The following is a 14,784-nucleotide window of genomic DNA, read 5'->3' as shown; positions in this document are numbered from 1 at the left end:
CTGTCCAGCATTTGTTGTTGGTAGTTTTTTTGATCCTGGCCATTCTTTCTGGAGGGAGATGGACTTTAATTTGCATTTCTCCAGTGAGCAGTGATGTTGAACATTTTTTCATGTATTTACCGTTTGTATTTCTTCATCTGAGAACTGTGCATTCATTTCAGATGCCCATTTTTGGATTGAGTCTTTGAATTTCGGGGATCTGACTTTTTTTTTAATATGTTCTAGTCAGAAGTCCTTTGTCTGAGGGACAACTGACTAAGATTTTTTTCAAAATTCATGGGTTTCCCTTTTACTCTATTGGAGATTTGTTTTGACATGCAAAAACTTTTTTGTAAGACAAGATCCCCATTATTGATTTTGGGAGGTATTTCCCATGCCGTTTGATTTTTGTTAATGAATTCTGTACCTACCCCTATGTCTTCAAGATTTCTACCTACTTTGTCTTCCAACAGATTGTGTTTCTGTTTTAATACTTAGATCTTTGATCCATTTTGAGTTTAGCTTAGTATATAGTGATAGCCATGGGTCTAGTATTAGTTTTTGGCATATGGAGAGTCAATTTTTCCTGCACCATTTATTGAAGACACTATCTTTCTTCGAGTGAATGTGTTTGGCCCCTTTATCAAAGATAAGGCAGCTGAGTCTGTTTGTAGTTGTAGTTGTATCTTCTAATCTATTCCATTGATCTTCATGTCTGTTTTTACTCCAATACCATGCTGATTTTGTTACAGTAACTACAATAACTTCAAGGCAGGGATTGTGATGCCTCCTGCCTTGCCTTTGCTACTCGGAATTATCTTTGCTATTCTAGGTCTTTTCTGTTTCCAGATGAATTTTAGAAATTATTTTTCTAGGTCTGCAAGGTATGTAGTGGTATTTTGATTGGGATTGCATTAAATCTATATAACAATTTTGGGACAATGACCATTTTCACAATTTTGTTCTTCCTGTCCATGAAAAAGGAATGTTTTCCATTTTCTGAGGTCCTCTTCAATTTCTTTTTTCAGGGTGTTACAGTTTTCCCTGAATAGGTCTTTTACTTCTTTTGTTAGATTGACTCATATTTCATTTTTTTGAATGCTATTGTGAAGGATGTGGCTTCTCTTATTTCTCTCTGTGAGTTTGTTTTTTGTGTATAGGAATGCTATTGATTTTTGAGTGTTAACTTTGTATCCAGACAATTACTGAATTTATTTATTACACCTAGGAGTCTTTTAATGGAGTTTGGTGTCTTCTATGTGGAGTATGTTGTCATCTGCAAATAATAATAATTTAACAACTTCTTTTCCTATCCTTATTCCTTTTATTTCCCTCACTTGTCTAACTGCTCTGGCTAGTATTTCCAGCACTGTATTGAATAGGAGTAGTGATAATGGACATCCTTGTCTTATTCCTGATTTTAGGGTAACGTCATTCAATTCTTGACCAATTAATATGATGCTGGCTGTTGGTTTGTCATAGATGGGTTTTATCCTATTGAGGTAAAGACCATTTGGAATAGGTGGTCTTTGTAAGGTCATCATGTATGAGTGTTGGACCTTATCAAAAGCTTTTTCTGCATCTATTAAAATGATTATGTGATTCTTATTTTTGCTCTATTGATATGGTGGATTACATTTATTGATTTGTGTATATTGAACCGTCACTGCATTCCTGAAGTGAATCCCACTTGGTTGTGGTATATAATCTTCTTGATGATCTGCTGAATTCTATTTGCCAGTATTTTATTGAGAATTTTTGCATCTATGTTTATTAGTGAGATTGGCCTGTAGTTCTCTTTCTTGGTTGGGTCTTTCTCTGGTTTTGGTATTACAGTAATATTTGCTTCCAGGAATCAGGGAAAATTGCTTCCCTTTCAATTGATTTGAAGAGTTTGAGGAGTGTCAGAATTAAGTCTTCTTTGAATTTCTTGTAGAATTCCGCAGTGAATCCGTCTGGACCTGGGCTTTTCTTTGTTGGTAAGGTTTTAATTCCTTTTTCCGTTTTATTAATTGAAATTGGGTTACTCAGCAGTTTTACATCTTTTTGATCCATCTTTGGTAATTCATGTTTCTAAGTATCTGTCTATTCTTCTGTGTTATCAAGCCTATGAGAGTAGAGGTTTTCGAAATAGGTATTGATGATCTTCTGTATTTCCACGGGGTCTGTAGTGATTTCATACTTTTCACTCCTTATTGCATGAATTTGAGTTTTTTCTTTCCTTTTTAAAATAAGGTTGGCTATGGGCTTATAGTTTTATTTATTCTTTCAAAGAACCAATTCTTTAATTCATTGATTTTTTTGTATTGTTTTCTTAGTCTCGATTGCATTGATTTCTGCTCTGATCTTTGGGCTTGACTTGCTCTTTTTCTAGATGTTTGAGGTGTCACATCAGGTTGTTTATTTGTGTTTGTTCTGTTTTTCTGGTGTGGGAATTTACCACAATAAAATTCCCTCTGAAGACTGCTTTCATGTGTCCCACAGGTTCCAGTAAGTTGTATTGTATTTTCATTTGCTTTTAAATATTTTTTAATTTCTTGTTTAATTTCCTCTGTGACCCATTGATTGCTCAGGAGTATATCATTCAATTTCCATGTGTTTGTGGAGTTTTTGCAGTTTCTTTTGTCATTAATCTCTAGTTTCATGGCACTATGATCTGGTAACATGCATGGGATAATTTCACTTCTTTCACATATACTTAAGCATGTTCTGTGTACTAGTATATGGTCTATTTTAGAGAATGTCCCATGTGCTGCTGAGAAGAATGTATATTCTTATGTGGTTGGGTGGAACACACTGTGTACATCCACCAAGTCCATTTGTTCACAGGTGTGATTCAGTTCTGTTATTTCTTTGTTGATTTTCTGTCTAGTTGATCTGTCTCTTTGTGTCATTGTAGTGTTACAATTGTGTTCCTGCTTATTTGATTTTTTATTTCTGTTAATACTTGTTTTGTATAGCTGGGTGCTCCCAAATTTGGTGCATGTATATTTAAGATTGTTATCTCTTCCTGTTGAAATTTTCCCCTAATTATGTAGTGACCTTCTTCATCTCTTTTAATCATTCTTGGTTTGAAGTTCACATTGTCTGCAAACAGAATAGCTACCCCTGATTTTTGGGGGGTTCCTGTTGCATGAAGTATTCTTTTCCATCCTTTGACTTTCAGTCTATGAGTTTCCTTTTGGGTTAGCTGGGTTTCTTGTATACAGCACATGGTTGGATGCTGTTTCTGATCCATTCTGCTAGTCTGTTTCTTTTAATTGGTGAATTGAGGCCATTTACATTAATGGCTATGACTGATATATATTGGTTTATTTTTGACATGTTATCTTTCTGCTGTTGCTTCTTTACCTTTCCACTCTGTTTGTTTGCCTTGCTTAGTGGTTTTTTCCTATGTGTCTATCTAGAATGTCTTTCTTTTTAGGGTTGTTTTGGTGGTCATAAGGTTTTTCAACTGTTCTTTGTCATGGAGTTATGTTATTTCTCCATCCATTTTGAAGGACAGTTTTTCAGGGTACATCAGTCTGGGTTAGAAGTCGTTTTTCTTTAGGATCTGAAATACTTCACTCCATGCTCTTCTTAAGTTCATTGTTTGTGTTGAGAAGTCTGCTGTGAATCTGATAGGCTTTCCTTTATGGGTGATCTGTCTCTTCTATCTAACAGCTTTTAATATTCTGTTCTTACTTTGGATTTCTGTGATGTTGATTATTATATGTCTCAGTGTAGTTTTATTTTGGTTATGGCTATTTGGGGTTCTGTATGCTTCACTGATCTGTATGCCAGGTGCCATTCTCAAGTTTGGGAAATTTTTAGCTATTCTGTAAATAACCTCTTGATATCATTTGTGTTGTCACCTTCTTTTTCGTTTATACCTATCACTCTTATGTTTTTCTTTGTATCATCTTCAGCTGTTCAGTTATTTCCTGATTCCTTGTTATTTTTAAAAGATCTTTCCTGTTCACAAGCTGCAATCTTGTCTTCGAGGTCTGAAAGTCTATCTTCACTTTCACTGAGGCAGTTTTGCCAGCTTTCAATGGAATTTTTATTTCTTGTGTATCTTTCTGAATCTGTTTCATGCATTGTTTGTTTCTTACATTGTTCGTTCAATGTTTCCATCTTTTTGCATTGTTCCTCTAATTTTTTAACAATGTCTTCTTTAGATGTGTTAAGCTTTTCTTTCATTACATTCAACATTTCTTTTACATGGAAGATTATTTCTGATCTGAGTTCTTTTATAGCTTCCTGGGGTTGTTTCTTTACTTCAGTTGCTATCGTTCCAGGAGTTCCATATGTATGGTTTACATTTTCTTCTATGTCTATGCCTCCTAGGCTTGCTTGGTGTCTTAGTTACTTTTTATTTGTTGTTGAGAAAAAATATCTGAAGCCCCAAGTTTGGAAAGGAAAGGTTTATTTCTTACAGTTTTTGGAGGTTTTAGTGTATACTCAGTTGACTCCAAGGCAGCATGGCATGACTGGGCCGCAATTCTTGGCGGCTGCAAACAACAAGGCAGAAACTGGCAAAAGAGCGAAATACACCTTTTTCCTACCATTATATTACATCCTGGCTCCACCCCTCGGCCATTGTAGCATGCATACCCCCAATCCAAGCACTAGACAATGAACCAATCACAGATATATAGTGCACATGCATGAGGCCTGGAGACCACCCATATAAACCATGACATTTTGCCCCTGCCTCCCAGGACTCATGTACATCCTCTATAAAAAAAAAGAAAAAAAAAATTAGTCCATCTCCATGAGTTGCCAAAGTCCTTAGTTTCAGCATTAAGTCCCAAGTCTCCTCCAAGATCTATGGCAAACTCTTTAACTATAACCCCCTGTACAAATGAAACAAGGTTAAACATTTCTGAAATGCAAAGGCACAAGATAAACATTATTACCATTTCAAAAGTTACAAATGGGAATATAAAGCATTGCAAACAAAGCAAGTGTAACATCTAGCAGGACAAACATTAAGTCCTAGAGATTTATGCACAGCATTTGAAGCAATCTGTTTGCAAGCTCCAAAAGTCTTGGGTGATTTCACCCCCGTGGCACTTCTAGGGATTTTAGCTCTCACAGCTTTTCTCTTAAATCTTTTCTGCTTGCTTTTTGCAGCTTTTCTTGGATCATCCACATTTTTTGGCTTTTTTAAACTTTTGGGGTCTCCACTGCACCTTTGGCTTTACCTTTACATCTTTACAAACTGCCTTCTCAGGGACACACTGCTTGGCCTCCCAGACCCTTTGCAATCGAGGTGGAAGCCATCTTACCCTTAGAATTTGTGCGTTTTCCTTGCATCTAAAATCAGCACCATGTGGATGCCGCCAAGGTTTGCTGCTAGCTGGAGCAGTAGCCAGGCTTTTTCTTCTCTTGGCTGTAGGGGTTGATTGCCTGGATCATTGGGCTCTGTGAACCTGATTGTGAAGAAAAGCTTCTCTATGTTGCCACCATTTTGGAACTTCATGTGGCCTCTGTCGCCATTCTGGAGCGTGTTGCTCTGTGTGTGTGCAAATTCTTTTATCTTTTTGTTTTTCCTCAGCAATCAAAGTCTCAAGTCTGTCTTTTCAATCCACAGCATTCCTGGAATTTTTTTTTTTTTTTTTTTTTTTGCCAAACTTGCTGGGCTCTTTCCTCTTGATTTGCAACATCAAGCTAGCTAAAAGCCCCCCAACAATAGCCATGCCACAGCCTCAACATTCGATTGCTTTGAAATTTTCTTTTCCAGATTAATTAGTCCATTGTCCTTTGTCTGATTCTCAGGTAAAGTCTCTGGGCATGAGCGAAATGCAGACAAACTTTCTGCTAAGCCATAACACACATGGTGGGGAGTCCAACAACAGTGCAGTCCTTCTTCCCAGCAGAAACCTCCCAAGCCTGGTCTTTACCATGAGGCTTCCTATCAGCCTTCTGGTCTCTTGAGCTGTAACCAGAATCTCCGCTATAGAACAGCCTAAGCTGCTCTAGCTCTGTGAATCCAGGCAACATGTCTGAACCTTTCTAAACTCTGCCCACAAGCCATTTCCAAAGCCTCTTGAAAAACATGGTTAGCTATAGTCACAGCAAATGACCTCACTCTCGGTACCAAATTCTCTTAGTTACTTTTTACTTGTTGCTGAGACAAAATACCTGAAACCCACAGTTAGGAAAGGAAAGGTTTATTTCTTACAGTTTTTGGAGATTTTAGTCTACTCAATTGACTTCATGGCAGCTGCAAAGAGCAAGGCAGAAACTGGCAAAAGAGTGAGACACACCTTTTTCCTGCCATTATATTACATCCTGGCTCCATCCCTAGGCCAATGTAGCACACACTCCCCCAATCCAAGCACTAGACAATGAACCAGTCACAAATGAATAATGCAAAACATGAGGCCTGGGGGCCACCCACATAAACCATGACACTTGGGATGGGCTGGAGGTTTGAGATTGTATTTTGCTCTTTCATTTTGTCATTTTCCTATATTCCTGTAGGGAAACGGAAGAGAAGGTCTCAATTGTTTCTTGTGTTGAGAACATCTGTCCCTATTGCAGGGAGTTTCCCCAGTTGAGTGGTGGTCCTTAGACAGACCCTACCAGATGCCTCCAGCCACTTGGAGTCACACGTCAGGGCCTCAGCAATCTTGGAGTGAAGCCTCAAAGTTTCCCCCTGGGCTGGAAATCACTGTGCACACTTTCAGCTCGCCAGGTGGAATGCAGGTGGCTGCGGGCCCTTTGGGACTTGCTGGGAGGGACCCTGATTGGCCCAGCAGGACCTCTGGGCAAGTCCTCCAGGGATGTGGGAGGCTGGGCGGGACCTTAACAGTCTCAGAGGAAAGCAGCAAAGCTTCCCAGTGGGCTGGAGTTCACCGCGACGCACTTTTGGCTTGCTAGGTGGAACTCAGGCAGCTGCAGGCCTGGTGAGTTCTTGCAAATAAAACAAGTTTGCTTATGTGCATGGTATAGTTTTTACAAATTGTGAAAAGATATTCTCAGGAATACCTTTTAGAAGTGCGTTGTTTTTAAGAAGTTTTCCTTTTGTGGTGTATGTATACCTTTGCTAAACTCTATAGCATGTCAGTTGTACTTAATCATTTGGAAACACATTTATGTCCTGGTGTCTAGGCCTCTCCATTGTACCTCCTGATGTCTCAGTTGCTGCCACTCCTATTCCTAAGAAGCCCATTAAAGCACCCTAACCTGCCAGTTTGGGAGAAGGGTTTTATGTCTTGCATGCTAAAACGGTTTTGTTATGAAAGTAAAATCAGGATTATCTGTACTTAAGAGTATCATCTTTCCTGAAAATGGATTCATAATTTTATTGCTAAGATGGATGTGTATAATCAAATATTACCTTGCTTCATCTACTTGTCACATAGATCTTTGAAGAATGAGCAGTGTCCCTAGTAACTGACCATGTATCACACTCTGTATAAATACAGAAATACGTATAAATAATTAAAGACTATATGTAAAACTTTATAAAATGTACATTCTTCCCTTCATATTAACAAAAACTTGAGTTTTGGACCTAAGAGACAAGAACTTGTATGTTCAGGCATATCTCAGAGATGTGTTTTCATTTCCCAGGCCTTCCAATAAAGCAAGCATGAAAGTTTTGGTTTCCCAGTGGGTATAAAAGTTACATTTGCGTTTCACTGCAGTCTGATAAGTGTGTGATGCCACTATAGCTTAAAAACAATGTACATACCTTAATTTAAAAATACTTTAGAGCTGAAAACTTGAAGTCATGTCAGTATTTAGATATAATATTTTTGCTGGTAGAGTGTTTCACCTCAGTGTTGGTAGCCGTCAGAGTACTGGTTGCTAAAGGTTAGAGTGCCTATTGCTATAATAGGACAACTATATAATTTTCTTTATAAAGATGTACCTTAAAAATGTTGATTAGTGGAGCTACCCTCATCAGTTATCCTAGCTACATCTTCTGAGTAATGTGCTGTAGCTTCTCCACAGCACTTTGCTGCTTTACCTTGTACTTAGGTTATAGAGACAGTTCTTTAAACTTCATGAATCAGCCTCCATTATCTTCACGTTTTCTTTCTGTAACTTCTTTGCTGTCTAGGTTGCTTGTTGCTGAGACAAAATACCCAACACCCAAAGTTAAAGGAGAAAAGATTTGTTTTGGCTAGACAGTTGCTCCAAGATAGGGTAGAATGGCAGAGGGCCACTATAGAGAAAAAAGCAGCCTATGGTAGCCTATGGCAGGGGAGGCAGGAGACAGTGAGCAGCAAGTGACAAACCTGTTTTCTCCTTTTATCCCATCCAGTTATAAACCATTTGAGTGGTGCCCCAAGTACCCAGGGTGGGGCTTCCCATTACCCACACCCAGAAATATGATAAACCAATTAGTGATCTGTCTAATCCAGTACCACAAACCTTTAATTCCAAAACATCACAGCCTTAATCCACATTCACACACCCTAAATCCATCCACCTCAAAAAGCCTCACCTGTGACCACAGGCGACTTTGGAGGACATCCACATAGAAGCCATAACACTTACTTGTTTTGTTCTATGTAATTGGAGAGTTGATCAACACCTTACCATGTATTAAGCTTTGGCATGAGGCAGTGTTGTAGCTGTTGATCTAGCCAAACCGCTAAAACTATATACAGTATCAACCATAAAAATTTTTCTTATTCATGTGTTCACTGGCATAACACATTAGATTTATTTCAAGAATGTTCCCTTCGTGTTCTCAACTCAGCTCTTTGTCAAGAGGCCTTCCTTTCAGCCTGTTTCAGGGTTCAAGATTCTTTCCTTTCCAACCTTAATCATTTAAACTTTTTTACTTAAAGTGAGAAGTATACAATTCCTCTTTTCATTTGAACACTTGATACCACTGTAGAGTTATTTATAATTTCAATATTATATTTCAGAATGCAGAGGTCTAAGGAGCAGCAGAGACCAATACAGCTGGTCAGCAAAAGAGGCAGAATATTTATCTGTTAAACTAATTTTCTATATGGGCATAGTTTATAGTACCTGTCTTAGTTGCTCCTCTCATTGCTGAGAGACAAAATACCAGCATCCAGAGTTAAAGGAGGAAAGATTTATTTCAGTTCAAAGTTTGTAGAGGTTTCAGGTCTTAGTTGGATGAGTCTGAGGCAAGATGGCCTAGCTGAGCGGGCATCACAGAGGAGAAACAAATCAGCAAAGCAGTAAACCACAAATAACAATCAGTGATCTTCTTTCTGTCCCTTGTATCATATCTACAGGGATGAATGCCCAGAACTATGTTTAGCCAATCATTGGACTAATTTGGTAATCACACACTCTAAACTCCAGTATCATACAACTTAAACCTAACATCACAAAATTTAATACCAGCATTGCACACTCTAGTACTAGCTACCTCTGAAAGGCTTATCTTCAGCACATGAGGATTGGCGGAGGGGCAGGGGGTGTACAAGGAGCATCTAGGTACAAGCCATGACAGTATCCCAAAACAAATAGTAACATTTTAGATCACTAACCATAGATCACCATAACAGATGCAATAAAATGAAAATGTTTACAATATTGAGAAAATTACCAAAGTAACACCCAGAGACACAGAGTCAACAAATTCTGTTGGAAATAATGACAATTGCCACAAACCTTCAGTTTGTTTAAATAAAGAAATTAATTAAATAATGCAAATCTACCTGTCAATTCCAACCCTGCTAATTTGCCATATTGGCAAATTTTATCTTTTTTGATCCTCATTTTAGAAGTTTAACAACAATAATTACTTCTTGAGAACAAAATGACAAAAATACATGCAAAGTTTATGGTTTTATATTCAGTATACTAGAAGCACTCAAGAAACATTAGTTCTTATTCCTATTACTAGCCTGGACAGAATTTGGTCCAAAAGTCCTGAACATGTAATCTTAACTTTGATCTTCAGTGACTTTTCAGCTTGACTTGTTGTCAGGGGTAGTCATATCTCCAAATACTATTAATATATTCTTTGTTCTCTAGCTGTGGTAAGCTGAAATATTTATATTCTTGAAAGTTTTTATTTAACTATATATCATTTATCTTGCTTTAGATCTGAAATGCGTGAGAGTGGAAGACATGGAAGAGAACTTGAAGAACTTTTCTGCTTTTTAGCACTTCCTCAAAGAGATGTAGAAGAGATATACCAGAATGGATTAAGTACCAGAGCGTCTACTTTGAAGATACTAGGAAATCCTCTTCTTGGAGTTTACTTATTTAGACATGTCGATATTGCCCTGAATTATGCTTATAGTCAAAACAGTACAGTGAAAAGTATTATGATTTTTAAGGTAGGTAACATAAAGCACACGTGGACAGTTTGACTTAAATTGACCTGAACACATTTTTCTTATTAATATGTTAGTATTTGCATTGAATTGTAATATTTACATTAGTTTAGTTGTCAACATTTGGAATTTTTTTTATTTCTTTTTTTTCCTTTTTTCTTTTTTGATAGCTGAAATCGAACTCAGGGCCTTGAGATTGCTGGACAGGTGCTACACTGCTGAGTCTACATCCCAGGCCTGGAATTTTCTATTTCTGACTCTACTTGACAATAGCACAAAGCAATACGCCAAATAAAGACTTCATTGTTTTTGCCTTTCCAATATATACAAACTCTTAACAGTTTAGTAAACAATATTATATCAGTGTCAGTTTATTAATTTTGAATAATTATGCCATGGCTGGAACCATGGTACACAGGAATTTTGAACTACTTGTACTTTGATGGGAGTGGTTGTCAAGCATTGTTAATGTTTCTACTAGAAGAAAGTAGTAACATAAATGCCTACCTTAGTGTAAGGTGAAATTACCATATATCCTTTATCTGGAGTATGATGTATTAATTGCCATTCGGTTTAGAGTTTTTAAACATGTGAAAATGCTTATACAGTCATGTTAAATGCTTATGAAACATTAAACTTCCCAGATAAAATGCCCAGATTAAGAGAAGAAAGAAATGAATCCAGTTACCACTGATAAACTGGATTATCACAGTGTGGACAGTTTTCTTTCTAGTTATCCAAATATGCTGTTGCTTCTTCCCAACTTTTTTATTGGGTAAAAACCAACAAAACTTTAACGTGTTAAAGATTGTAAGTGTTCAGTGATTTTAAATGCATTTATATTGTTGTTCAGTTATCATTGCAATACATCTCCAGTAATCTTTATTAGCAAACTCAGCACTTTTTCCCATTCATCAGTAACTGTCATTTCCCCTTCTCCATCCCATCTACCACAATTCTATTGCTTGTCTCTATGATTTTGATTTCTCTAGGTACTGCTCATAATTTGACATATAGTACTACTCTATTCTTTTTGTAACTGATCTGTTTCATACAACATAATGTGTTGTCATTGTTCATCTCTATTGTCAGAATTTCCTATCCTGCTTATTGACTCATGTGTCAGTAAACATTTGACTTATACATTTTGACTATTATAAATGCTTTTGTAAACATAACTGTGCAAATGTATCTTTTTTTTTTTTTTTTGTCTTTTTCATTTTTATCTGTACCGGGGATCAAACTCACGACCGCCTGCTTGTAAGGCAGGTACTTATGCTGCTGAGCTAAATCCCCAGCCCCTCCCAAATGTAGCTTTTAATACCTTAACATTTAATTATTTTGAGTGTGCTCAGAAGTGGAATGACTGGATCATATGGTAAAATGTTTTTCTTAGTGTAGTTTTTTATTTGCTCCATTTGGTTTTTTTGTTATCATTGTTTAGTTTTTGAGACAGGCCCTTGTTATGTAGTTCAAACTGGGCTTGAACTCACTGTGTATACCAAGATGGCCTCAAACTTGCACAGCCTCCCGTGTGCTGGGATTACAGTCGTGCAGCACCACATCCAGTAGTTTTGACAAACCATCATGTTTTTTTCTTTTTTTCTGACACTTCCTACCAAGAGTACATAAAGGTATCAGTTTCTCCATATCCTTACCAACACTTGTTAACTTCCCTTTTTTAATGCTACCTCTTGAAATGACTTAAGAATCTTCTCTCTTTCATTTTTGGAAAAAATTTGAGAAGAATTTATGTTAGGTATGGGACTGAAGAGCACTTGCCTCACATAGTCTAAGACAATAGTTGTGCATATGTACCCCAGTGGGCTGTTTATGTCACTGAAGCTCTAAAAAGTTTGCCATCCCCGCTCTAGGCCTGGGATGCAGTCCATAGCACTGGGAAAAAAAAAAACAGTCATTTAGTTCTCTGTATTTTTGTGTTCCCTGTTGTGCTGCCTCGGGTCTGATGTATGTTATTTTCTTCCTTTTGCTAAGTTTTGGATGTGTTTCTTCTTTTACTTTTTAAAGTTGTAAAGTTATTTGTGTAGATTACTGATTTGAGATCTTATTTGTTAATATATGCCTTTTTTGTCTATAAATTCTCCCTAGCACTGCTTTCACTATGACATTTTAGTATGCTGGGGTTGGGGCTGGGGATTTAGCTCAGCGGCATAAGCACCTGCCTTGCAAGCAGGCAGTCGTGAGTTCGATCCCTGGTACCGATAAAAAAAAACAAAAAGACAAAAAAAAAAAAAAAAAAAAACAAACAAAAAAAAATTAGTATGCTGGGGTTTTTTTCACTTTCTTTCATCTCTTTTTTAAATTTCTGTTTTAGTGATTGGCTGTTTCAATTTCCACAGATTTGTGAGCTTTCCAATTTTCCTTCTACTGTTGGCTTGCTAACCTCAGAAAATATAATTTATATTTTATTTATCTCTTTAAGTCTGTTGGAACTCAATTGGTTGCCTACCAAATTGTCTGTTATGGACAACATTTTGTGTGTATGCTTCTTTGGAGATAGTTTCTACATATGTCTGTTATATCTAATTAGTGTATTTTGTGTTTTTAGCCAGTTTTTCCTTACTAATCTATTTGATGGATCTACCCATTGTTGAGAGAGGGTTTTCAAAGTCTCCAATTATTGTACAAATATTTCTTCCTTAAATTCTGTCAGTTTTTGCTTCAAACATTTTCTGTATGTGCTGCTAACACAAGCATAGCTTCAAACATTTTGATAGTCTGTTACTAGGTGTGTAAATCTTTATGTTGTTTTGTCTTCTTGCTGTGTTGAACTTTTTATTAATATTCAGTTGCCATAGGTTAGGAGTGTTCACTACTTGCCCAGAACTACCAAAATAAAGTTCATTGTCCAGGTTTTTTCTCATAACTTGATTTTTTTCTAGTCTCTTGTTAGGTTTTCTCTTCTTTAATGATAGTTTTGTTTTTCTCATGTATTACTCACTTGATTTCCCCCATATCTAGAGTTCCTTAAGACAGTTATATTGAAATCTTTGTCTAGTGCAATGGTGCATAACCTATGACACATACTACAGTGGGGTCTTTGTAACATTGAAAGCTCTAAAAAGGATTAGCCATCTGTAGCCTAATAGGTCTGCCTTCAGGTTTTATTCATAGGCAGTTTCTGTTGTTATTTTTCCCCACTTCAGTGGGCCATAATCTCCTATTTCTTTATATACTAAGTGGTTTTTGTTGTTCCTTGAACATTTGAATTTAATAGTGATTGTTTTCAGATGTTTTTGTTTTTATTGTTGTAGAATGCGTTTCTGACAAAGATCAGTCTAAAATGCAACCTTAGTGTCTCCTAAGGTCCTTTTCTGAGCCTGTCTCTGCTTAGTGATTTCTGTTTTCCTCGATACATTTACTAATGAGGTTTTGTAGGGGGTTGGGGGAGGTGAAATTGGTTTGGTTTTTGTTTTGGCAATGGCAGCTATCAAATCCAGCGACTTGCATATGCTAGCTCAAGTACTCTACCACTGAACTTTACATGGAGTCCCTGATGTCTGCTTTTAAATGTCACAGTCTCCAATGTCTGCCTCCTAGGAGGAGTAGGAGATGGGAGACACTAGTCCTTTCAATCTGAAAATTATTTTAGTTCAAAAGGACAGTGGCAGGGGCTACTGCCTCAGTGTATACCTTTTATGAGAAGCAGCGATTAGTTACCAGAACACACATCCTAGTGTTTGTTACTGCTCTTTCTGCCTCCTACAAATGATGTGAAAGCTGCTGCAGGACACACATAGCTGCCCACCCTGAGGTGCCAGGGGTTTGGAAAGGGTAGATGCTACTATGCTGAGAGCTAAAACTGGCCTCAGTATGCCAGGAATTTGCCTAACACATTTCATAATGTTGGAACCTGTAAGGTTTTGTTTTAACTCTTAAATACTTTAATTATCCTTGTAAATATGTTCTCAAATGTTTGATTATATGCTAAGACATTTTTTGCCACTTGCTAAAGCACATGCTCGCCCACTGAGCCCCTGTTCACTGAGAATTAATTTGTTCCTGTTGGTCAGATTAAGAGGCTTATCCTGGGGCTGGGGATTTAGCTCAGCAGCATAAGCGCCTGCCTTGTAAGCAGGCAGTCGTGAGTTCAATCCCTGGTACCAATAAAAACAAAAAAAAATGAAAATAAATAAATAATAAGAGGCTTATTCTGAGAAAGGTTGTACCAGTTGATTTTCCACCCATAGTATGTGAGCACAGCTGTTATCTTACATCCTCACTAAACTTGTATATTATATTTAGTGTAAATATTTTAATACTAAATTTATTGAGGCATCATGAGATTTTACTTTTTGCCTTTACAATTACAAGAGGTGCTCAAAGTGATGGCCATGAGCTACCAGGCATTTATTAGTACATCAAACTGCTGCTCAGATAACCTCAGTCATTCAGATTGCTACACATGCATTTTCAATTCCTTCTCTAAAGACTGGCAGTGTAGTGGGGTTTCTGTGATTCGTGACACCCTCTAGCATCCTCTATTACAAGGGTAACACCGTACTACTTTTCCTGA

At 37.2% G+C, this 14,784-nt stretch overlaps 1 protein-coding gene across 2 annotated transcripts in view; it reads left to right on the top strand.

The window, feature by feature from the left end:
- The window catches only part of Tex15 (testis expressed 15, meiosis and synapsis associated), an 82,111-nt gene that overhangs the window by 44,018 nt on the left and 23,309 nt on the right, over positions 1 to 14,784 (top strand). For both annotated transcript variants that reach the window (XM_063239678.1, XM_063239679.1), the window contains exon 5: positions 10,013 to 10,250. In XM_063239678.1, the coding sequence (XP_063095748.1) occupies positions 10,013 to 10,250 (238 nt within the window). The remainder of the gene's footprint in view (positions 1 to 10,012; positions 10,251 to 14,784) is intronic.

Source organism: Cavia porcellus, unplaced genomic scaffold, assembly GCF_034190915.1.
Source record: "Cavia porcellus strain 051 isolate PalLab524CR breed Dunkin Hartley unplaced genomic scaffold, mCavPor4.1 scaffold_29, whole genome shotgun sequence".
In the NCBI taxonomy this organism is placed as follows: domain Eukaryota; kingdom Metazoa; phylum Chordata; class Mammalia; order Rodentia; family Caviidae; genus Cavia; species Cavia porcellus.
Note: the sequence above shows the minus strand (reverse complement) of the source record. Positions and strands in the feature narration are given on the sequence as shown.